Raw genomic sequence first — 24,116 nt, forward strand, 5'->3', positions numbered from 1 at the left:
TATAGTAGATGGAGCATTTTGTGACTGGTGTTCTACAGGAATCTGCTTTGGGACCCCTGCTCTTTGTGTTTAAAAAAATCTTATTTGAGGGAGTGAAAGGTTAGTAGGTTTGCAAATGATATGAGGTTGCTGAGTTGTGGACAGTGCAGAAGGATGGTGTAGGGTACAATGGCACATTTTCAGGGTGCAGAAGTGACAGATGGAGTTCAATCTGGCAAAGTATGAAGTGATTCACTTTGGAAGGTCAAACTTGAAGGCAGAATACAGGGTTAATGGAGGAACTGAGAGATCTTGGGTCCACATGCGTAAATCAATCAAAGTTGCCATACAAATTGATAGAGTTGTTAAGAAAGCATATGATGTGTTGGCCTACATTAGTCAGGGATTAAGTTCAAGAGCTATATGGTGTATTCAGTGTTTATGGTCTGTGTACCAGCTACACCAGCACTCTAGCTGAACTTTAAGTTGCTCCCTTGCTTTCAGAGTGTCTCAGCAATATCGCTGTAAGTGTATTTTATCAGGGTGTTTAATACTTCTGCAGCACCCAGATGGACTTGCGGAGATCCTTGTACAAACACAGTTTCACTCACACACTGTAATGAATCACTCTTCAGTGGCCCTGTATGAGGTCACACAGCCAGTTGTTGCTAACCCTTGAGCTCAGACTAAAGGTCTGGCTCAGCTACATCCATGGATTTGGACATTACACTTTTTTTAGGTCAGCTTTGGTTCACTAGCTCACAGCTCTGAGAGCCTGGTCACACTGGGAATGTACAGCCTCAAAGTCTGCCTGCTCTTGTCTGTTTTTCCTTCATCCCAGCAAGTCAGTGTAACATTAGTTTATTACAGGCAAACCCCCAGGCTGTCTTGTGTTGCTGTATAACTACCCTTGTAATCTCAAATCAGTAACGTTTGACTCAATGGCTCGAGAAACATTGTTTAACACGAGTCCTGCTAAAGAAGTGTTTACTCCGGAATTTATGTTCCAGCTCCCCCTCTCTCACTTGCTGAAGGGAGTTTATAACTGAAGGGAATCGATGGTACTATTGAACAGCCTGGATTGGTTATTAAGGGATCCAGTATTACTCAATGACTTTCTGAGGTTATTGGAGGACTCGGCTGCAATGCAGGCCAGGTATCTGATTATTAGCATTTATTGATTAATGTTAAAGGAAAGAAATATACAAAAATAAAGGCAAAGATGGAGAAGAAAACTGTGTATGGGGCAATGAGAGTATGGGGCATGATTACAAGACTCAGGTAGACGTGTGGTAGAAGGTCCATCCTTGTGGTGCTCAGACACCTGCAGTCTGAACATCTGCACAGACTCCAGCCCTTCCACCCACCATTCTCCAATTTAAACTCATCTCATCTGTGTCCACTTGGTCCTTATCCTTCCGATTCCTGCCTGTGGGAATGACTCTCAATCGTATCTGTTTCCAGCATCTCCCCTGGCACCCATCGGTCTCTGCTAAAGACAAACTTGCCTCATAGATCTTCACTCCCAAACCCAAACAACTTTCATTCTGACATCCCCCCCCCCCCCCCCCCCCCCGCCACTTCCTCTCCAACCCTGATGAAGAGTCTCGGGCTGAAAAGTCAAATGTTTATTTATTTCCACAGATGCTGCCTGACCTGCTGAGTTCCTCCTGCATTTTGTGTGCGTTGCTCTGACCCTAGACACTGCCTGACTTGCTGAGTTCCTCCAGCATTTTGTGTGCGTTGCTCTGACCATAGACACTGCCTGACCTGCTGAGTTCCTCCTGCATTTTGTGTGCGTTGCTCTGACCCTAGACACTGCCTGACCTGCTGAGTTCCTCCAGCATTTTGTGTGTGTTACTCTGGGTTTCCAGCATCTCTTGTGTCATAGATCTGCATTATCCTCTCGCTCTGTTACCTTAAAGTAATGTCCGTTAGTATTTGACATTTCCACCTTAGGGAAAAGACTTCATTATCGGCCATCTATGTCTCATACTACATACTTCTATTAGACCATAGCCAACCTCAGATGCTCCAGAGAAAAATCGAGAAGGAATTTGTTAGCCCAAAAATGGGCCATAAGATGTCCCCGGTAAATAAGGTATGAAGGACCCTATAGTATTCTATAAACACATTAAGAATAAAATGTTAGTTGGGAAGACAGTAGGTCCTGTCAGTCAGTGCGGTAATCTACGTGTGGAGTTGTAGGAACTGTGTGAGTTCCTGGCTGAATACATTGTAGTTAAAAGCATGAAACCTGTGAGTTCAAAGAGGGAATAGTGATGAGAACATAAGGACTTGGAACAGACGTCGGCCATCCGGCCCGTCGAGTCTGCCTCACCATACAATAAGAACATGACGAGCAGCAGGAGTCGAACTCGGGATGGAGGGGACTCCGGCCGGGCGGTACTGCCCCATCCCGCCGTCTACACCCCCGCCCTCTTACCCCCGAGTCCGGCTGCTGGAAAGGTCCCGCCGCCTTCGCTGTGAGCTCCCGGAACCAGCCGGTGTAGTGGTTAGCTCTCACTAAGATTTCTAAGTTTGGACATCTTGAGGCTCCTTTGGAAAGGTCAGGCGGGGCCGTTATAGCAACCAATGGGAGCGGGGACAGCGATATAAAAGGTCGGGCTGGGAGCGGTCCCGCTCTGAGCGCGACCACGGTGCGGCCAGAGAAGGACCATGATCCGGGTGCGGTGTCTGCGCGGAGGTAGCAGAGGTGCCGAGTCCGCCCACTTCTTAGGAGCCATGGTCAGTATCCCGGAGGCACAGACCTGCCCACGGCAATTACTGTCTCCCGCTCGGGGCCAGGCTTATATCCACCGACGCTCGGAGCAATCAGGTTAAAGCCAGATCTAAAATTCCCAGAAATGGTGGGGTAAACAAACGTGGGACGGGTTTACAGCCAAAACCCCCAAAACACACGAGTCGGTCACAAACGGGGAGAGCGGAAACAAACGGACAACGGGTCTGTAGCCGTAGAGAGGATAGGTACACTGTACCTGGTATGTGGTACACAGTGCACTGTACATTATATGCATAATGCACAGTACTGCACAGGGTCGTGTCGTACACACGATATATACTGTATATATGCCCTTTGTGATACACGATATATACTGTACTATGTGTGGTACACTGTATACGCTGTACACGGGCTGTGAAACACTGGGCAGGGCTGTGTGGTACACTATATACACTGTACAATGTGTGTGGGGTACACGGTACAGTGAAAGTGTAGAGGACTGTACATTTCCCCAGTGTTTGATCATGGTCCCGTACCTCAGATTTGTGAAGAAATGATTAATGCGGACGTTTTGGTGTCCGTGGGGGGTTGGGGTGGGGTCCGAACCAGTTACTTCGGTTGTGGGACCCGTGCTTGTGTACCCGGGGGTTTGGGACAAGCCACTCTGAGTTCAGGCACCCCTGTGCCGGAGCCGGTGTCGGGTCGCTGTCTATCCTGAAGGTGCAGGAACTTCATTTTAACGTTGATGGAGTTCGTGGTGCCTGGAGCCTGAGCAAAATGTTAGCGAACACCAAAGAAAAGAGCAGGGCGCTGCCTTTTCCCGGCACATGCCAGCGATATGAAACCAGATTCTGATTCCGACACAGGGAAACACACTGAAAGTGCAAGTGCTGGCAATAATTTTAGCCAATGAGGCCAGGCAATGATTTTAAAGTTTAGGATCTTGGGACCCACCTCCATAGATCCCTCAAAGTTGCAGCGAGGGTGGTTAAGGGAATTTGGTTGTTGCCATTCGTTAGTCAGAGGTTTCAGTTCAACAGCTGAGAGTAATTTTCAGAGCACAGCAAATCGCCCTCAAAACCGGTTGACTTATTGTGTTCAGTAAAGGGACGGTATCGGTTGACTTGTTGTGTTCAGTAAAGGGACGGTATCGGTTGACTTATTGTGTTCAGTAAAGGGACGGTATCGGTTGACTTGTTGTGTTCAGTAAAGGGACGGTATCGGTTGACTTATTGTGTTCAGTAAAGGGACGGTACTGTAGTGCTGTATTCCCTGGGCCAGTGTTACAAAGGGGAGGTACTGTGCCTTCATTAACAGACATAGAACTGCATGGTTCTAATGAGGGCAAATGAGATTGGCGTATACGGGAAAAGGCCAACGTGGAGACGATGGGCCAAATGGCCTGCGCCGTAATTTTCACGTCTGAAGAAGATGTAACGGAGTGGGGGAGGGGGTGTGGGGAGGGAGGGAACCCCGAGAACCTCCTCAGAAACATTGGTCAGGACTCACTTCTGCTGGAGGCCCAGGTAGGAGTTGTCTGTTCTCTCTCGTCAGTTCCGGACGTTGGTTTCAATCTATCTGATTGTAGATACGTTAGCTGTTCAGTTTAGCATCTGGAGTATAGAAGTGAATGGCCAAATCAGAGAAACGTTCGGATAAGCATGCAGACTACCTCCGTTTGGAAAGATTCAGAGGTAAAACCCCTGGGTGTCTGGAAAAAGGGCCCTGGTTATGAACCCAAACTGCCGTCTGGCAGACGACACGCCATGAAGAAGGAGCCCAAGTTGAAATAAGGTCACTCGCTGTGGGAAAGTAGCGCTCCCTGGGAAACTGGCCCAGGCGAGTTTGACAAATTATCGTGTAGCAATCTCCGGAAAAATCTCATTCAGACACTAACTGCCGACCGCCAGGATCATTAAAACAACGCCAGCTATTACTGAAAGAACTAGTGTGGAACGTATCTGCCGCCTATGAGGAAACATTTGAAGATGATTTTGTTTTTGAAAAGCGAGAGCCGCTTGCCTCCTTTTGGAGTAGCAGCTCTGTGTTGTCCCTTTTACAAATCTTGTCCTCATTGTACCAGAAATAGAAACGTCTCCTCCAGCTATTTTCCTTTAATAGCCAATCCAGAAAAAGGGCTGAAAGATGATCCGTTTCTCTCACTGAAGCATGAATGACCATAACGCGTCAGTGTTCGAGATTGATCATCAGGTTACAAGCGTTAAAATACCATTCACATTTCTTTCATCTCCTAGTACGGGAAAGGCAATAGACAGTCTGTGCAAACATACAGCTCTCTCAATGCAGTCACCCAGACTCCTAACTAATTGCCTGAACGGGGACACAGCGCGGCTTTCTGCCATGGTCAATGAGATTAGGAATAGTGTTACTAATGATATAGAAATTGCTGTTTTCATTACTGTAGAAGATGCAGTATTTATCATAAGACCATAAGATTTCATCATGGCTGATCCAATTTTCCACTCAGCCCCATTCTCCTGCCTTCTCCTCATATCCCTTCAGGCCCTGACCAATGAAGAATCCATCAACCTCTGTCTTAAATATACATAGAAACATAGAAAACCTACAGCACAAGGAGAAAGGACCCAGCTCGCTCAACCTATTCTCATAAGACATGGTTTCTAATCCAGGCAACATCCTGATAAATCTCCTCTGCACCCTCTCTAAAGCTTCCACATCCTTCCTATAATGAGGTGACTAGAACTGAACACAATACTCCGAGTGTGGTCTCACCAGGGGTTTTACTGAACTGCACATTACCTAGCAGCTCTTGAACTCAATTTCCTGACTAATGAAGGCCAGCACACCAAATGCTTCTTAATTACCATATCAATTTGCATTGCAGCTTTGAAAGATCTGTTTCAAGCTCTCACCACTGCACTGCACGGTGTCAGACACATATGGTTCTATCTTGTGCTTTCAGATTGGCCGAGCCGTTGTGGGATGGGTGCAGAGAACGTTCCAGAGTACTCAGGCTGCTGCTACAGCCATCAGCTCTTGTGTTGCAGAAGATGATGCCAAGGACAAAACTGCGGATTCACTGGGTGAAGATTGTCCAGTCAACTCCTACAATGAGTGGGACACCCTGGAAGAAGTGATTGTGGGCCGGGCAGAGAATGCGTGTGTGCCTCCTTTCACTGTGGAGGTGAAGGTTGGTACTACAGGAAGGGATCAGGGAGGTTCTCAGGTGTCAATGTGGCTGAGAATGTTGGATTGTCACAGCTCTGCATGAGTGAGCACTTTATGTGCAGAGTTTGTCGTGCACTTCATTGGCAGCTAGATCAGTACCACACTTTGGACCCTTGGTGAATAGTTGGCAGGAGAAGTGTACATTGAATGGGGAGTCCACCCTCGCTGTCTGCCTGGAAACTCACTGGTCCAGCAGTGAGGCCATGACTCCACCTGCTGTCCTCTCTCCTACGCAGGGCCATTGTCTTTCAGTCAGTCCCGTTGGTCCTGCACTGATCCATTGGGGTACATCACCTTTGAAGCACAGAACACATATTCACAGTCAAACAGGAAGTCAGTTTGCATTAAAGAGCAAACATATTGAGCAGGCAGAGCACTCACCTCACCCCAGTGACACCAGCCAGGGTGGGTATAGTATGAGCGTGGGAGGGGGGGTGAGTATAGTGGGTAGGACGGTGGGGGTGGGGAGGGGGTGAGATGGGTATGGAGGTGTGTATATTAAGGGTGAGGGTGTGTATTGTCGGTATGAGGGTAGGAGTGTATATAGTGGGTATGAGGGTGAGGGTGGCGAGGGAGCGAGAGGTGGGGGTGGAGGTATATTCTAGGCATGAGGGCAGGGTGTGTATTGTGGGTATGAGGGTAGGGGTGTATATAGTGGCTATGAGGAAAGGGGAGGGGAGGTGGGAGTGTATAGTGGGTACAAAGGTGGGGGTGGGGTGTATATAGTGGGTATGAGGGTGAGGGAGGGGAGGTGATGAGAGTTGGATGTGGGGGTGTGTATAGTGGGTACGAGGATGGGGGTGGGGAGGGGATTAGAGGTGGGGGTAGAGGTATATACTGGGCAAGAGGGCAGGGTGTGTATTGTGTGTATGAGGGTAGGGATGTATATAGTGAGTACAAGGGTGGGGTTGGGTATAGTGGATATGAGGGTGAGGGTGGGGAGGGGGTGAGGGGTAGGGGTGGAGATGCATACTGGGCATGTAGGATGTATCTTGGTATGAGGGTAGGAGTGGGTATGAGGGAAGGGGAGGGGAGGTGGGGTGTGTATAGTGGGTATGAGGTGGGGGTGGGGTGTGTATAGTGGGTATGAGGTGGGGGTGGGGTGTATATAGTGGGTTTGAGGGAAAGGGAGGGGAGGCGGGGGTGTATAGTGGGTATGAGGTGGGGTGGGGTGTATATAGTGGGTATGAGGGAAGGGAAGGGGAGGTGGGGGTGTATAGTGGGTATGAGGTGGGGGTGGGGTGTATATAGCAGGTATGAGGGAAGGGGAGGGGAGGTGGGGGTGGGGTGTATATAGTGGGTATGAGGGAAGGGGAGGGGAGGTGGGGGTGGGGTGTATATAGTGGGTATGAGGGAAGGGGAGGTGGGGGTGGGGTGTATATAGTGGGTATGAGGGAAGGGGAGGGGAGGTGGGGGTGTATAGTGGGTATGAGGTGGGGGTGGGGTGTGTATATTGGGTATGAGGTGAGGGTGGGGCTGTGATGGAGCAAGGGGGTACAAATGATGCTGTGAGTTTACTGACAGCAAGTAGAACCCTGATGAAGATTTCCTCTTTCAGGCCAATACCTATGAGAAGTATTGGCCCTTTTACCAGCAGTACGGAGGCCAGAGATTTCCTAAGGAGCACATGAAGAAAGCTGTTAACGAAATTGAAGAAATGTGTAACATTCTCCGTGGTGAGGGAGTGATTGTCAGGCGCCCTGAGATCATTGACTGGTCCCAGAATTACAAGACACCAGACTTTGAATCCACAGGTAAGTGCAATATGCATTTGAGCAAAATATTGTGAAAAGCTGAATGACGAATTCAACTAAAGAAATAAAATCAGTCGCTATTGGAATTGGTCAGCATGGCATCTGTGGAGAGAAAAAATGGAGTTGAAGACCCTTCATTGAGTCTTTGACAGGAATTGTTGACTGCTTCTCTCCCCACAGTTGCCTCCTGCATGTTTTCAGCAATATCTGTTTTTATTTCAGACTTCCAGCAATTGTGGGTTTTTTTGAATTTCTGTTTGAGAAATCCTAGTGCATACTGAGGTTCAGCTAACTCATGAGGACACAACATCTCCATTTTCTCAGGCCATACAAGGCATGTCTAGAGGTCCTTTCTCCAGCACCATCCACCAAAAGACCTTCACTTTGTATACTTCTGACCTCCCTGAGTGACCACTGCCCCTCTCAGCCATGAAATTTATCAGATGACTGGGCTTTAGTTGGTCGCCTGTTCACCTTGTGCCCATCCAGGGTCTGGGTAATGCCACTGCAGAGTAGGGACCACAGTTACTATTGCCGCTCTTTGCCTGGGTACCCTGCAGTTGTACAATGAGCCAACAGCTCTGTCAGGAACACTGAGCCAGAGGAGACTCTTCAGCCCATTGACCCAGTTCTATCCTTCTGTCACCTTCCCCTTCTTTGAGTTCAGGATATGGGGCATCTAGCAGTTGTTTCTGACACCACACAAGCTTGCAATGGTGTGAGCGAGGTACCTGCTGAAACCTCTGCTGAGCATACAGTAATGTGCAAAAGTCTTAGACACTTGTAAAAAAAATCTGTAAAGCAAAGATGCTTTCAAAAATAATGAAAAGCTTCTAAATATCAAAAAATTACTAAAAAGAGCAGAAAACAGTAAAAAAAAAACTAAATCAGATCAATATCTGGTGTGACCACCCTTTGCCTTTAAAACTGCATCAATTCCCTTAGGTACACTAACGTGCAGTTTTATATGAAAATCAGTTGATAGGCATCTTGGAGAACTTGCCACAGTTCTTCTGCAGATTTTGGCTGTCTTGCTTGCTTCTGTCTCTTCCAATAATCCCAGACTACCTTGATGATACTGAGATTAGGGCTCTGTGGAGGCCGTACCATCTGGGGTGTCTCGGAGTTTTGCACAGTACTATAAAGAGCAGGGAACCCAGTTCGGAGGGAATGGGTGAAACGCAGGTCAGTTGGACTAGGTCAAGCAGGGGCAAGTTGAACTGAAGGGCCTTTCTCTGAGCTGTATATCTCCTTGGTTCTAAAGAAGTTTGTCAGGTGAACTGTCATCTGTGCTTATCCACTCTGGAAGGAAGAATAAAATGTTACTTTAACACTAGTGTCTTGGTGCACTGTCTGTGTGCGTACAATGAACAGCAGCTGCCGTGTGCTGTTGAATGGTGATGGAATGATGGTCTTTAGTTAAAAGTAGGGAATATAAAAATAGGACTTTGAGAGCATTTTTGAACTGTGGGGAGGGTTTGGGTTTCCTCACTTAAGGATAGATGAACTGTGGAGGAGTTTCCAGGGAACGCTAGACTTGATCCTTGGTAAAATGAAGTGATAGTCTCTGAGGAACAGACTCGAAATGCTGGAGGAGCTCAGCAGACCAGGAAAGCATCCATGGAAAGGGAATTAACAGTCAATGTTTCGGGTCAAGATCCTTCATCAGGACTGGAAAGGAAGGGGAGGGGAAAGAGGACAAGCTGAGGAATCATTTGCGGAATGAAAGTCAATCTGGAAACTGAAGAAGGTTGGTTTGGCAGAGACTGAGAGGCCGGGCTCAGGCCCCAATTGCCTTTATACCGGGGTCAGTGGGAGGAGCCGCAGGAGTGGTCAGCAGAGGGGCGTGTCCAGACAGGTATATGTAGTTCACCACAGTTGGTTTGGCAGAGACTGAGAGGATAGTTGGGGGAGTCCTTTCAGAATATGGTCACCCATTTACAATGGTGAGGAACTCATTTATGCATCAAGAATCCTTCCCCACAGAAAGCTGTGGAGACAAAGACATTGATTATATTCAAAAGTGGGACAGAAAGAGTGGGGTGGATGAAATTATAGCAATCAGTAAAGGGTGTGGACTGATTAGATGATAAACACAGTGCGATGATGGTAATTACAAAGTGGGTGGGACAAGAGGGCAGACCACTGGAAGCACTCACATTGATAATATCGATGAACGCAAGGGTTTCTGAGGCTGCCTCTGCCCCTCTGATAATCAAGCTGTCACCCAGACACTGGATGTTGTCTTCAGCTCTCTCTCTCCTCATACAGGAATGTATGCTGCCATGCCCAGGGACATCCTGCTGGTGGTGGGTAATGAAATCATTGAGGCACCAATGGCCTGGAGAGCTCGTTTCTTTGAGTACAGGGCATATCGCCCTATCATTAAGGACTACTTTCTCCGTGGAGCCAAGTGGACAACTGCCCCCAAGCCACAAATGTCAGATGAACTGTATAACCTGGTGAGTTGGGAGTTTTCACAGGGGGAACTCACTGGATGTCAGACCAGGTGTTCAGGCAGGGAATCTAGCCTGTATTAGGGTGGGGTTTTCTGGGCAGGGAGGGGGAGCCAGAACCTTAATCCTTCTGTGAATGCATGAGAATACTTTCCCCCGTAGAATGAAGGACAGGTACCCCCTGCAGCACAGCCTGGTCACACCCACCCTGTGTGGGTCACCATGGGTTACTTGTCTCCCACATGCTACAGGTAACGACATTAATCAGCCAGTCACCAGCGCCCGGAGACTCGGCCACATACTCTTTTCCTCCTATTTGACTGCTCTTTTTAAATTTGTTAATATTATTTTGAGCTGTGTGATGTATGTAAGATGTTTTGCACCTTGGTCCCTGACCAACATTATTTCGTTTAGCTGTACACACGTGTACCATTGAATGACAATTAAATTCAACTTGAAATTGATCCTTTCTTCCCCCATTGCAAAATTTTTAATAAATGGGTATTCAAATAAAATCATTTATAAGAATGCTCAGTGAGCTGTTCGCAGCATTTTCCTGGAAATTAACCTTTGACCCCTGAAAACTGTCAACAAGTTTTGGGTTGTAAACGTGGGCAGAACAAACAGTGAACACAGATCCTTCACACAGGAGCAGTACTGATGAAGGGTCTAGGCCCAAAACATTCACTAGTTAATCTTTGCCATAGATGGTGCCTGATCTGCTGAGTTCCTCCGGAATTTTGTGCATGTTGTGCCAAAATAGTGAATGGGCCATTCGGGGGTGGGCACAGGGAGGACCTCAGAGTCTGTGTGGGGAGAGGTGCCATGTCCCACGTTCTGCATTGATGTGAGAGGAGTGTTTCCTGTGCAGGAATACCCCATTCTTTCCGTGGAAGACAGACACAAGTTGGCTGCTGAAGGGAAATTCGTCACCACCGAGTTTGAACCATGCTTTGATGCTGCTGACTTCATAAGAGCTGGGAAGGATATATTTGTACAGAGGAGCCAGGTAGGAACATTGCATCAGCCTCACACAGGTTCCGATAGCTCCACGCTGATAGTCCCACTAACTGCCCCTGACCTCAGCTGCTCTCAGTTGTTTCTCCTGTGCAGATTCAAGACTGACCTCAGCCTGACCCTCCAGCTCTGTGAATCACATTTGTTTGCTGCTCAACTTTTCTTTAAACTCCAAGAAATCATTACAATGAGATTGTCCTACTTTTCCAGGTGACTAATTTCCTAGGGATTGAGTGGATGCGGAGACACCTCACTCCAACGTACAGGGTTCACACCATTTCCTTCAGGGATCCAAACCCTATGCATATTGATGCCACTTTCAACATAATTGGGCCTGGTTTGGTCCTGTCAAACCCAGACCGACCCTGTCATCAGGTGAGCTGTGGCTAAGTTGGCTTCTGATTGAAGGATTAGGATCAGAGTTTTAAAGCAAACTGTGTCAGTGTGAAGTATTTCCTGCCTCTGTTTTTAATGACCAAACACTCCAGTATAAGATTGAAGATTGTTTAATATCATTTCCTGTACACAAGTGTAAGGAGAACGAAATAATTGATATTCCCGATCAGATGTGCCACAAAAAGAAATACAATAAGATAAAGAACACAACAATAATAAAAAAAAGTAGATATATAGCTTATATACATTGATTATATGTCCATAAGGTAATGTCAGGCTGTACATAAGGGGAAATAATAAAAAAGTGTTGAAGTTAGTGGTTGGAAGCATCGATCAGTCTTCCTGCTTGGGGAAAGTAATTGTTTTTGAGTCTGGTGATCTGGCATGGATACTACTTAGCCTCCTCCCTGATGGGAGTGGGTCAAACAGACAATACAAGACAATAAGACATAGGAGCGCAATTTGGCCATTTGGCCCACCAAGTCTGCTCTGGCATTCAATCATCGCTGATCCTTTCTTCCCCTCCTCATCCCCACTCCCCGACCTTTTCCCCGTAACCTTTGATGCCATGTCCAATCCAAAAACCTATCAAGCTCTGCCTTAAATACATCCAATGACCTGACCTCCACAGCTACCCATGGTAATAAATTCAACAAATTCATCACCACCTGGCTAAAGAAATTTCTCCGCATCTCTGTTTTAAATTGACACCATTCTATCCTGAGGCTGTGCCCTCACTCCCCCCACCATGGGAAACATCCTTTCTACATCTACTCTGTCTAGGCCTTTCAACATTCAAAAGGTTTAAATGAGATTCCTCCCCCTCCCCCACCATCTTTCTAAATTCCAATGAGTATGGACCCAGAACTATCAAATGTGCATTGTATGATAACCCTTTCATTCCTGGAACCATCCTCTGGATCTTCTCCAGCGCATCTTTTCTTAACACTGTGAAACTGGTGTCCAACACCACAATAGCTGGCAAGCAGCCAGGATTAGTGATGGTGGGGACCCAGAGAAGGTACAATGAAAAATTACCATCAACATGGAGAGGCTCCGCTGTTACTCACTGTGGATGAAGTCTGTGCCTCTCTCTATTATGTGGGGATCGACAACTGATTCCCTGAACCTCTGATCCCCACTCATTCATCCCCCACTTTCAATTTTCAGATTGATATCTTCAAAAAAGCTGGCTGGACTATCATCTCCCCCCCTACTCCTCTGATCTCGGATGGTAAGTACCACAGCTTTATTGGACAATAACAAGCCCTTCCACCTGGTAGTGACTGTCGGGTTAAGGAGTTACTCCATGATCAATGTTTGTGGTGATCGGTTAGTACGAGTGTGGTGAGCTTCTGCCACAGCGTCTGCCATGAGCCAACTACTTAGAAACATATTTAAAACTTTTCAGTTCTATTCGGTTAATGATGAGCATCCAGAATTACAGGTCCTAGTTGGAGTGATCCTGCATTCAACCTCCTCTGAAAGCACTCAATGGAACTTCTTAAAAAAAGTCCTTAAAATTCTATCATTTTTAAATTATCATGGCTTAAAAAGTCCTTGCAGATCAGAATCCTTCCATGTGTTTTTTGGGGACTTGCTCAGAGCCTGAACCAGTCAATCAGATGTGACACCCCAGAGGTCTGGTACCTCAGTGTTCATCTGAAACACAAAGGCTGACTTCCATGTTCACCTTCCACAGGATGTGACCTGCTGTGGACTTGGGTGCAGACGTTTGGGTTTGAGGAGCAGATTAGGGGATGAGTTTTGGGAGAGGATTGGATGGGCAGGTGTCTCCCTTAAGAAATATTGAAGCCATGGGTTCTCCAGCACTGGCCAGCTAGGGAGTAGCTGGTAGACCTGACCTCAATCTGGATTATCCAGTTCCTTTAGAGTGTGCTTTGTTAAAGAAAATCAGCACAGAAAAAGGCCCTTCAGCCCAGAAGCTCTTCTGGAGAAGGAGGTGGATGCAAATATTAAATATTTATTTCCCTAAAACAGGGGTCAGCAACCTGTTTTTGCACCGCGGACCGGTTTAATATTGACAATACTCTTGTGGACTGGCCAACGGTAGGGGGTGTTAATCATGACCGGAATATAGGTGATAAATCAACTATGAGCCACTTATAAGTGGCTTATACATTCAATTTCGTTTCTAAAAGGGTTTATATAACGAATTTAATATTAAGCACACAGCGCATATTTTCCTCACATCAATATAGTGATAAGTCAATTATAGCATCATAACATTTTAAGTAATGTTTGGATATTAAACACACAACTCCTATTTTCCTTGTACAAACATACAAAATCATTGCAACATACCAATATCGCTGAATCAGTGGGAGCCCTGGGCTTGCTTCCCTGCAACAAGATGGTCCCATCGAGGGGTGATGGGAGACAGTGATACTCGAAGGGGGTTCCTTATGTCCCGTCTATTCTGCAATTTAGTTTTCGTGGCTCTGAGCACTTACTTCTGTCCCGCTTGCTCACGTTTTTTCCGCTCAAAAAACTCAATGGGTTTGTCTTGGACTCAAGGTGTCAAAGCAGTTTTCATTGCCTCATTAGACAGCCTCCAGACCTGAACTCCAGCCTCCCACCCACTTGCCTCCAGACGCATTGGCCAGGTACGGCTGGTCATGGGTGGGGTGAGAGGACAAGGTAAGGGCCGGAGGCTCCCGTGCTGGGGCCACAGCGGTCGCAGTCCGGAGAGAGTGACTGACTGAGTGAGGGGACAGGGTGTATGCCTGCCCCCCCCCCCCCGTAGGTAGGATCTATCGGCCGACAAAAGTTTGGCTCGAGGGATGACTTTCAGTAGATCGCAGTGAGGTAGCTGCTCTGCTACTTACGAATCCCTGAGCCCAAATGAGGTCGTCTGCGAATATTTTAGCACCGGGTTCCCCACGAACATTCGTTGTGCTAAACAGATTTGGAGGCGGCGCCCATCTGTCCGCGCTCCAGGCCAGTAGCAACGGCACTTCTCGCCGGCCGCGTGAGGCGGCCGATTACCCAAGTCCAACTTGTGATCCCTGGCGCTAGGGTATCACTGCGTTTAGGCGACTGATGACCTTGTGTGGGTAATGACTTCACATGCGTAATGACCTCGTGTGCATTTGAGTTCAACAGTGGGAGTGACCGGGAATGAGGAAAGGTGCAGCTGACTCGCATTGTTTCACATCGACAAATCATATCGTTTCCTCGCTGCCTGGTAGCACATGCTTTACGGCCCGGTGGTTGGGGGTCACTGCCCTAAAACACTTACAAAGAAAACAACCTTCTTCGTTATTTAAAAAAAACACACAAATCTTGGCAGCCAACTTGTACTGTCATTGGTGAAATCTTATTGCAGATCACCCCCTGTGGATGTCTTCCAAGTGGCTGTCCATGAATGTTCTGATGCTGGATGAGAAGCGAGTGATGATCGAAAAGAATGAAACTACAACTCAAAAGATGTTTGAGAAACTAGGTAATGAATTCTTGCCTGATAAATCTGTTAGAGTTCTTCCAGGAAGTAACAAGTAGGGTGGACAAAGGAGAGGCAGTGGATGTCATTTACTTGGATTTTCAGAAGGCATTTGATAAGGGCAACTCTGGCTTGTCGGGCTGTAAAGACCTGTTACCATGGGTGTAATTGGGCAACTATGGCTTATTGGGCTGTAAAGGCCTGTAACCAGGCTGCATCATTAGTAACTTCAGCTGAAGCCCTAAAGTACAGATCAGCTCCAGAACCACTTCATGCTTTGTCAGAAACTCAGTTCAAATCTTTTCTAACTCCTGAATTCTCGCCATTTACCTCTGAAAATTGATGCATTAGAAAGGATCTTGGGAATTTGCTTCTTGTATCATTCACTTTTTACGAACTTCCCAGATTCATTAATTAAATACCCAGTGTAATCTCTAAGGCATCAAAGCGTGCTGTTTTCAATGAACAGGGTTAAATCAACACCAGGATAGGAAGGCCAGGGTAAAGTCTTATTGTGGGAGAGTCTAAGACCTGAGGACACAGTTTTAGAATAGAGGGACATCCATTTAGAATGCAGATGAGGAGGAATTTCTTTAGCCAGAGAGTAGTGAATCTGTGGAATTTGTTGCCCAGGTTACTGGGTATATTTAAGGCAGAGGTTGATAGATCCTTGATTAGTCAGGGCATGAAGGGATACAGGGAGAAGGCAGGAGATTGGGGCTGAGAGGAAAAGTGAATCAGCCATGATGAGACGGCGGAGCCAACTTGAAGGGCTAAATGGCCTAACTCTGCTCCCCTGGATTTAGAGGGGATCTGAAGAAAAATTTCCCCGCCTGAAGGTGGTTGAAGCATCTGACACACCACAAGAAAGACAGAAATTTTCATAAAATTGAAAAGCCACCTTTCACTGAGCAGTTGGAACTCTGTTCCATAGAAGGTACTGGCTGGGTGATAGCAGTTTGGATTAGTATAGATCAGTATTGAGAGCTGGAACATCTGCAAATATATGGCTTCTCTGTAGAGAGAGTTAAGTGTACCAAGTTCCTGTAAGTTTACATCATAATGACCTTACTTGGTCCCTTAACATCACCTCTGTGAACAAGAAGGCACAACAGCACCTCTACTTCTTAAAAGATTGAGGCAAGCAAGGCTCCCACCCTGCATTGTAACTGCACAATTGAGAGTATCCTGACAAGTTGCACCTCCATCTGGTATGGGAGCAGTCGAGCATCGGACCATAAGTCCCTACAAAGGACTGTGAGAACAGCTGAGAGGACTATAGAGGTCTCCCTACCATCCATCGGGGATATCTATCAGGAGCACTGTGTATGCAGGGCCCTTAGTATTATTAAGGATCCCATCCGTCCATCCAGCATCCTCTTTGACTTTCTACCATCAGACAGGAGACTCTGATGCACAAAAGCAAGAACAATCAGAATGAGAAACAGTTTCTTCCCCCAGGCCATTAGACTTCTGATCTCCTGGCCTCATCGTACTCGAAATGTTACTGGGTAATCTGTTCTGCACCCGACAATATTTAATATTGATGCACTTTAGTTTGTTATTTATGTGTGATTCATTTGTAGATTTTATCCTTACCTTAATAAGTTATTGTGTGTTATTTGTACTACTTGCTGTGTTTTACACTCGGGTTTGGAGAAACACTGTTCTGTCTATATACATTAGATGGTTATATACATTATATACTGTATATGTGTGTAGTTAAATGACAATAAACTTCACTTCACTTGACATTTGACTTGGTATCGGTACTGAATGGCCTGTGTCCATGTCATACGACTCTTTTACACATACCTTTTGGCCAAGTCAATAGCATATTCCCAATGAACAGATGCTTTCCCATTATCCCAATATTTCACTGTTACAATAAGGCTTACATTACTGCAGCAACACCAACAGGAGTTCCTGGTTAAATGAAAATTCCTCTTTTCCTTTAGGAATTGCCACAATTAAAGTCGACATCCGGAATGCCAATTCTTTGGGCGGAGGCTTTCATTGCTGGACATGTGACATCCGTCGCTGTGGCACCCTCCAATCGTATTTTGACTGAGTATTGTCAGGAGTCTCTCTTTTAGTAATTTAAAAGGCTATTGGAATGTTGGTCTTCATCTCAAGGGACTAGAACACTAAGTGGTGACATGACAATGATAATTGTAATTAATTTCTATTCAATTGGAGGATAAATTCTTTTGGTAAGGTTAGCTGCAAATTCACCTGGTCCTTTCATCTGGACTGGTTCACCAGGGTCAATTCACCAGGACTGAACATATCTGAATCATGAAGACAGGAGTTAGAGTCCATTCAGCCCTCTGTATCTTTGCTGATCCACCTTCTTCCCATGGCCTAGTTCTCTCCAGCACCCCTCGATTTCTTGTTGGAAGCGCTGATTCTACAGCCTTTGCTCAAGGTGTTGACTGTATCCCCAGGTTCCTGACCCGTCTGCTAACCTACTAACTTGGTGTTATTCTGTGTATCATTCGTGTCCCTCCTTTCCCTTTAATATCTAAAGTCTAAAGTCCACCGCATTGCCTGATTCCAGTGCCACTCTGAGTAACTCATTGTAAATGTCCAGAAACTTGCCCCTCACACCATCTTTAAATATCTCCCCACTAACCTTAAAGGCATGTCCTCTGGTGTTCGACATTTCTACTGTGGGGTAAAGATTCTGACCTACCTATGCCTATTATAACCTAAAAAAATTCTACCGTCCCTCTTAGTCTCCAGAACTCTAGGGAGGACGACCCAAATTTGTCCAATCTCTCCATTCTTCATACCCTATAATCCAGGCAGCAGCCTGATGAACCTCTTCTGCATCCTCTCCAGAGTGTCCACATCCTTCCTATAGTGTGGTGACCAGAAATACAGGCAAAATCCCAAGTGTGGTTGGACTAAAGTTTTATACAGCTGCAGTATGACTTGCTTACTCTACTAATGAAGATAAGCATGCCATATGCCTTTTTTACCACCATTTACTTAGCCCTTAGGGTGAACTATAGAACTGGACATCAAGATCCCTCTGTATGACAATGCTACTAAAGGGTCCACATTAACTGTACATGTCCTCCTTTCATTTGACACCCCAACGTGCAACACTTCACACTTGCCTGGATTAAACTATACCTGCTACTTCTCTAATAGTATATGTAACTGATCTATATCCTAAGTATTCTTTGAGTCTATTGTCCACAACTCCACCAATCTTGGTGTCATCCACAAGCTTGCAGATCCTCCATCAATATTTTCATCCAGATCATTGATAAATATCACAAACAACTGATCTTTGTGGAACACCACTGGTCACAGACCTCCTGCCAGAACAGCAGCCTTCCAGCTCTGCACTCTGTTCTTCTTTGGACAAGCCAGTTCACCCTGAATCCCATGTATCTTCTGATGCAATCTAGCACAAGGCACCTTGTCAAATGCCTCATGTCCATGTAGACAATGTAAACTGCTTTGCCCTTGTTCAGAACCTTTGTCACCTTCACAAAAAACTAATCAAGTTTGTAAGGCATAACCTAACCTATGCAAAGCAATGCCTTTCCAAATGCACATAAATCCTATATTTCAGTATCCTCTCCATATCTTCCCTATCACTGACGTGAGGTTTACTGCCCTATAGTTACGTGGATTATATCTATTTCCTTTCTTGGGCACTACATTTGTCACTCTCCAGTCCTCTGGGACCTCACCTATTGTTAGTGAAGACACTAAGATCTTTGTCAAAGCCCCAGCAATCTCTTCACTTGCTTCTTGCAATATTCTGGGATATACGGCATCAAGCCCTGGGGACTTCCTTCCTTCCTTCTTCTTGTTTTACGGCAGTTGACACCCAGCTTAATGGTGCATTACCGCCACCTCCTGCTCCAGAGTGTGGATCAGATGATAGACTTACATTCTAAATCCCTTAATTAATTATATATAATTAATTCTCATCATCTGGGGACTTATCTACCTTAATGCTCTGAGATGACCCAGCACTACCTTTTCCTTAATCTCCAAATGTCCCAGCACCTGAACACGTCCCACTCTGCCTTCATTACCCTCCAAATCCTTCCCCTCAGTAAATACTGACACAAAGTACTCATTTAATACCCGAGCCATTTGCTCTGCCTCCCCAGACAAATTCCCTCCTTTATCCGTACATAGACCTAACCTGTCCTTAGTTATCCTCTTTTTTTGATGTATAAAATACCCTGTAATTCTCCTTGATCCTGCTTACAAGGACATTTCATGGTCACCTTTGGTCTTCCTAATCACCTGCTTCAGCACCTTCCTGCTCTCTACCCTCAGGGATCTGTTCTGGGACCGTTACTCTTCGTAATTTTTATAAACAACCTGGGTGAGGAAGTGGAGAGATGTGTTAGTAAATTTGCTGATGACACAAAGGTTGGAGGTGTTATGGATAGTGTGGAGAGCTGTCAGAGGTTACAGCAGGACATTGATAGGATGCAAAATAGGCTGAGAAGTGGCAGATGGAGTTCAACCCAGATAAATGTGAAGTGATTCATTTTGGTAGGTCAAATATGATGGCAGAATATAGTATTAATGGTAAGACTCTTGGCAGTGTGGAGGATCAGAGGGATCTTGGGGTCCGAGTTCATAGGACACTCAAGGCAGCAGCACAGGTTGACTCTGTGGTTAAGAAGGAATACAGTGTATTGGCCTTCATCAATTGTGGAATTAAATTTAGGAGCCGAGAGGTAATGTTGCAGCTATATTGGACCCTGGTCAGACCCCACTTGGAGTACTGTGCTCAGTTCCGGTCACCTCACTACAGGAAGGATGTGGAAGCCATAGAAAGGGTGCAGAGGAGATTTATAAGGATGTTGCCTGGATTGGGGAGCATGCTTTATGAAAACAGGTTGAGTGAACTTGGGCTTTACTCCTTGGAGCAACAGAAGATGAGAGGTGACCTGATAGAGGTGTACAAGATGATGAGAGGCATTGATCGTGTGGATAGTCAGAGGATTTTTCACAGGGCTGAAATGGTTGCCACAAGAGGACACAGGTTTAAGGTGCTGGGGAGTAGGTACAGAGGAGATGTCAGGGGTAAGTTTTTTACGCAGAGAGTGGTGAGAGCGTGGAATGGACTGCCAGTGATGGTGGTGGAGACAGATACGATAGGGCCTTTTAAAAAACTTTTGGATAGGTACATGGAGCTTAGAAAAATAGAGGGCTATAGGTAAACCTAGTAATTTCTAAGGTAGGGGCATGTTCGGCATAACTTTGTGGGCCAAAGGGCCTGTATTGTGCTGTAGGTTTTCTGTGTTTCTGTATTTCTTTATATTCCACAAGGGCCCAGTCTGATTTCTGCTTCCCAAATCTTACGTATACTTCCATTTCCTTCCTGATTAAATTCAGGCCTCTTGAGTCATTCAAGGTTCCCATGCCTTACCATAGTAGCTGTTCCTTATTAACACCACTTAGCTCGTATATTATCCTGTCATAATTTGTCCTTCACCAATTTAGTACCTTCCTGCAAGATCCAATTTTATTCTTGCTCATAACTATTTCAAAACATAATGAGTTGTGGTTACTCTTCCCAGAATATTCACTCACCATCAGGTCTGTCACCCAGCGTGGCTCATTTCCCAAAGCCAGGTTCAGTGTGTTCTCTCCTCCAGATGGATTTTCTACATATTGTTTCAAGAACCTTTATTATTTACCATTTCTTCACAGTTATGAATATTTTATTAAACTTTCTTCATGGCCCTGAAGAAAGAACCCTCTCCACTGAAACAGAGTTTATCTTGACTGGGATTCATTGTGTTTCCATGACAACCCATTCAAACCATGATGTCTGGTCTGGCTACTGGATTCCCAGCGAAAGATTGACCTAAATTACAAAATACGATTCAGAGAACCCCTGCTTGCTTTTGTATTCCTTGCCTCAATTTATAAAGACCAGGATTCCAAATGCCTTTTTAGTAACCTTCTCAACACAACATAGCCTGACTCCTTCAGAAATGTGTTCCTTTGTTCTGACAACCTCTTTTCTATTGCCTCTCTCCTCAAAATAATGCTGAGTTTGAGAACAAAGTGAAATTTTCAAAATTGCGATGGATAATTTTTTTTTGTTGGACAAGATTATTGAAGCTTGTGGAATAAAGGTGGGTAGATCAGCCATGATTATTCAAATGTTTGAACCTCATGGAGCAGGAAGGCACTTGTTCTTGCTACAGCCCAAGTCTGAATGTAGGCTGGGTTGACTTTGGTCAAACATGTGCATGAACTGTAGTGTGTATTTGATCAGCAATCCCTGTCCAAAGCTGCTTTTTATCACTCTCTTTCCAGGAGAGGTGTTCGTATTCCCTTGTAATCTGCAACAAAAGTCCTCTGGCCGACTTACAAACATTTCCTCTTCATAAATAACTATGGCTTCTCAGTTGTTCTTGAGGGTCATGGGTTATTAAAGTTTATGTGAAACTGTTCTTGGTTTTCACTTGTACTATTGTCATTCTCAGGTACGGAATTTTGGCAAGTTGCTCCGCTGGATTCCAACATTTTTAATTAAATTGAGGACCATGTTTGTATTTGATGTAGGAACTGGCAGATTTGCAATGCTCATTTTAAAATCTTGTTTGAAATTTCATTTGGCAGCTGAACACAGTAAGGCAAATGATTGGGCATGGACCAGTTTCACAAAATGTCTGTCTGTCACCTCCTGGTGTGGAGTCCCAGCTCTTCCTGAAAGGCGGAGCCACACTCAGGCCCCAATTACTTTAGGCAGATCACCACTTGGTCGAACATCCCAAAGAAATATTGCTTCACACCAGTTGGAGAGATTCATTACAGAGTACACCCCTTCCACTCCCAACCCCCAGGGAATTTTCCATTCCCATTAAAATGCAGAGAGTCCAGGATAAAACAGAAAACTTTCAAAAGACAACTCAGTCGGTCAGGCAGTATCTGTCAAGGTAGAAACAAAATGACAGAAGTGAGATGTTAGCTGTTACTTACTTCCTTCACAGTTACTGTCTGATTGACTGACAGATTGGTTTTCGATAACCACTTCCAGGATGATTTCTGTTACTGGGAAACTCACTGGTGGGTGGGCGCCCCGTATTCTGATACAGAGTTCACACTGGTGAGCTGCGTCAGTCTCCCTGTGCAGCAGAGGAACTGGGACTAGGGCTATTGATACTGCAGGGTTAGGGTTAGGATAACCCTAATAGGTTAACCCTAATGCAGCTGGTGCAAATGGCGGCCACTTGCCTTGTGCCTGTCAGACTGCTGCATCTCCCCCACCAACTTGCCTGCCTGCTGCAGAGCTGCTCAAATCACGGGCCTCTACTCCAGCCACCTTGCAGTCTGCCATCACCAAAGCCGTTCTCTCCTTTCCTTTTCACCATTACTTCCCCCAGCCACAGCTCAAACGTGCAAGCCAACACCAAAACAACTTTAGGCTGTAGTATTCCTGGGCATGAACTAGTTTTAATCAATCTGGAAATCAAAAGCTACAAAAAAAGCTATTGGTCAGTGATTTATTGCTTGGTGATTTTTTTTAAGTCACCTTTGGCCCATCCTTTCTATGCTGGCTCCTAATCAGCTTTGTTGACATCCTCTCAGTGTGAAGTGTTTCAATTAAGACTGGAACACCCCATCATTTGCCTACATTTCATTGGTTTTAAGTCTTTCCTTGTTTGTCTTGAATGCTACGGTTAATTGAAACGTAACAAGTATTGCATGCAGATTGTTGGACATTGCCTGAAGTCACTGCTGCCTGAGGAAATGTGTTGGACTTCAGCTTTGAAATAAAACAATGTGAAAGTTAGTTTGTGAAAACTGTTTTCTGAGTGGATTGAGAATGTGGAGTTAGAGAATTCACGCCATGTTTCCTGAGCATAGTCCAGCAGAGGGCGCTCCAGCCCAACAGATGCAACCAGAGGAGGGTGGAGCTTGGCAGAGCAAAACAGGCCCTTTGACCCACCCTGTTCATGCTGGCTTCTGTCTCCACCTGCTTACAGACGGACATTCTTCATCCACCTCCTATTCCAAGGAGACCACACGTGCAGCCTGTCACAGCTCTGGGAGAGGAAACTCAATTAGAGCAACTCTTCCCCCAACCCAACAGGCCCCCTGCGGTCCCTGACCTCTCCATGGTGTCGGTGGACAAGTGTTTCCCAGTTACATGGGACTGCATCATTTGCCATTCAGAATTACAAACCTATTCTGCACACTATCTGTTTTCCAGAAACAAGCTGATAGAAGTGAAGGAGGTAATTGCGAGATGTATTTGATAATGCCAGGTTTAGTCCATGGTTTACTTGTGTTTTACTGCAGATGTTGAATGAGCATGCAAAGTATTTATAATTCTTCTTCTTAATAAAATGTATTGAATGTAGTTTCTGGAGGCTGGAGTGTGACTGATTATAAACACAAGCGGTACTGCAGATCCTGGAAATCTAGAGCAATACACACACAGGTCACTCTAACATGACTCATTGAATTCTGTCTCGATGGGGTCACACAGTGGAGAAACAGGTCACTCTAACACGAATCATTGAATTCTGTCTCGATGGGGTCACACAGTGGAGAAACAGGTCACTCTAACACGAATCATTGAATTCTGTCTCGATGGGGTCACACAGTGGAGAAACAGGTCACTCTAACACGAATCATTGAATTCTGTCTCGATGGGGTCACACAGTGGAGAAACAGGTCACTCTAACACGAATCATTGAATTCTGTCTCGATGGGGTCACACAGTGGAGAAACAGGTCACTCTAACACGAATCATTGAATTCTGTCTCGATGGGGTCACACAGCAGAGAAACAGGTCATTCTTTTATTTGTAATTTATTTTTTATTGCAGTTCATCATCAAACAAACATTTCCATAAGATGTATTTCAGACATTGTACATAAATATCACATAATCATATATATCACAAATCTCCACAAGTATTTATCTGAGGTATACACTTACAGAAAAGAGAGGAAAGAAAGAACAAGCGAAAGGAGAAAACCATGCACAAGTAGGGAGTGATCTTCTTTTTACAACATATTCATTGATTTGTGAGGATAAATTCAGGCCTATGAGGTGTTATGTAGTTAAACCATTTTTCCCCGTATGAA

The 24,116-nt window shown here is 45.4% G+C and overlaps 1 protein-coding gene across 1 annotated transcript; it reads left to right on the plus strand.

Moving 5' to 3' along the window:
* The first annotated feature begins 2,641 nt into the window (after positions 1-2,641).
* Positions 2,642-23,383, plus strand: gatm (glycine amidinotransferase (L-arginine:glycine amidinotransferase)). The gene is made up of 9 exons (XM_059953141.1): positions 2,642-2,727; positions 5,667-5,894; positions 7,491-7,686; positions 9,958-10,148; positions 11,014-11,151; positions 11,370-11,534; positions 12,726-12,789; positions 14,905-15,021; positions 16,977-23,383. The coding sequence occupies exons 1-9, from the start codon at positions 2,659-2,661 to the stop codon at positions 17,087-17,089; spliced, it is 1,281 nt and encodes a 426-aa protein (XP_059809124.1). The 5' UTR covers positions 2,642-2,658; the 3' UTR covers positions 17,090-23,383.
* Positions 23,384-24,116: the final 733 nt, after the last annotated feature.

The sequence above is a fragment of the Hypanus sabinus genome, chromosome 28 (genome assembly GCF_030144855.1).
Source record: "Hypanus sabinus isolate sHypSab1 chromosome 28, sHypSab1.hap1, whole genome shotgun sequence".
NCBI lineage: Eukaryota > Metazoa > Chordata > Chondrichthyes > Myliobatiformes > Dasyatidae > Hypanus > Hypanus sabinus.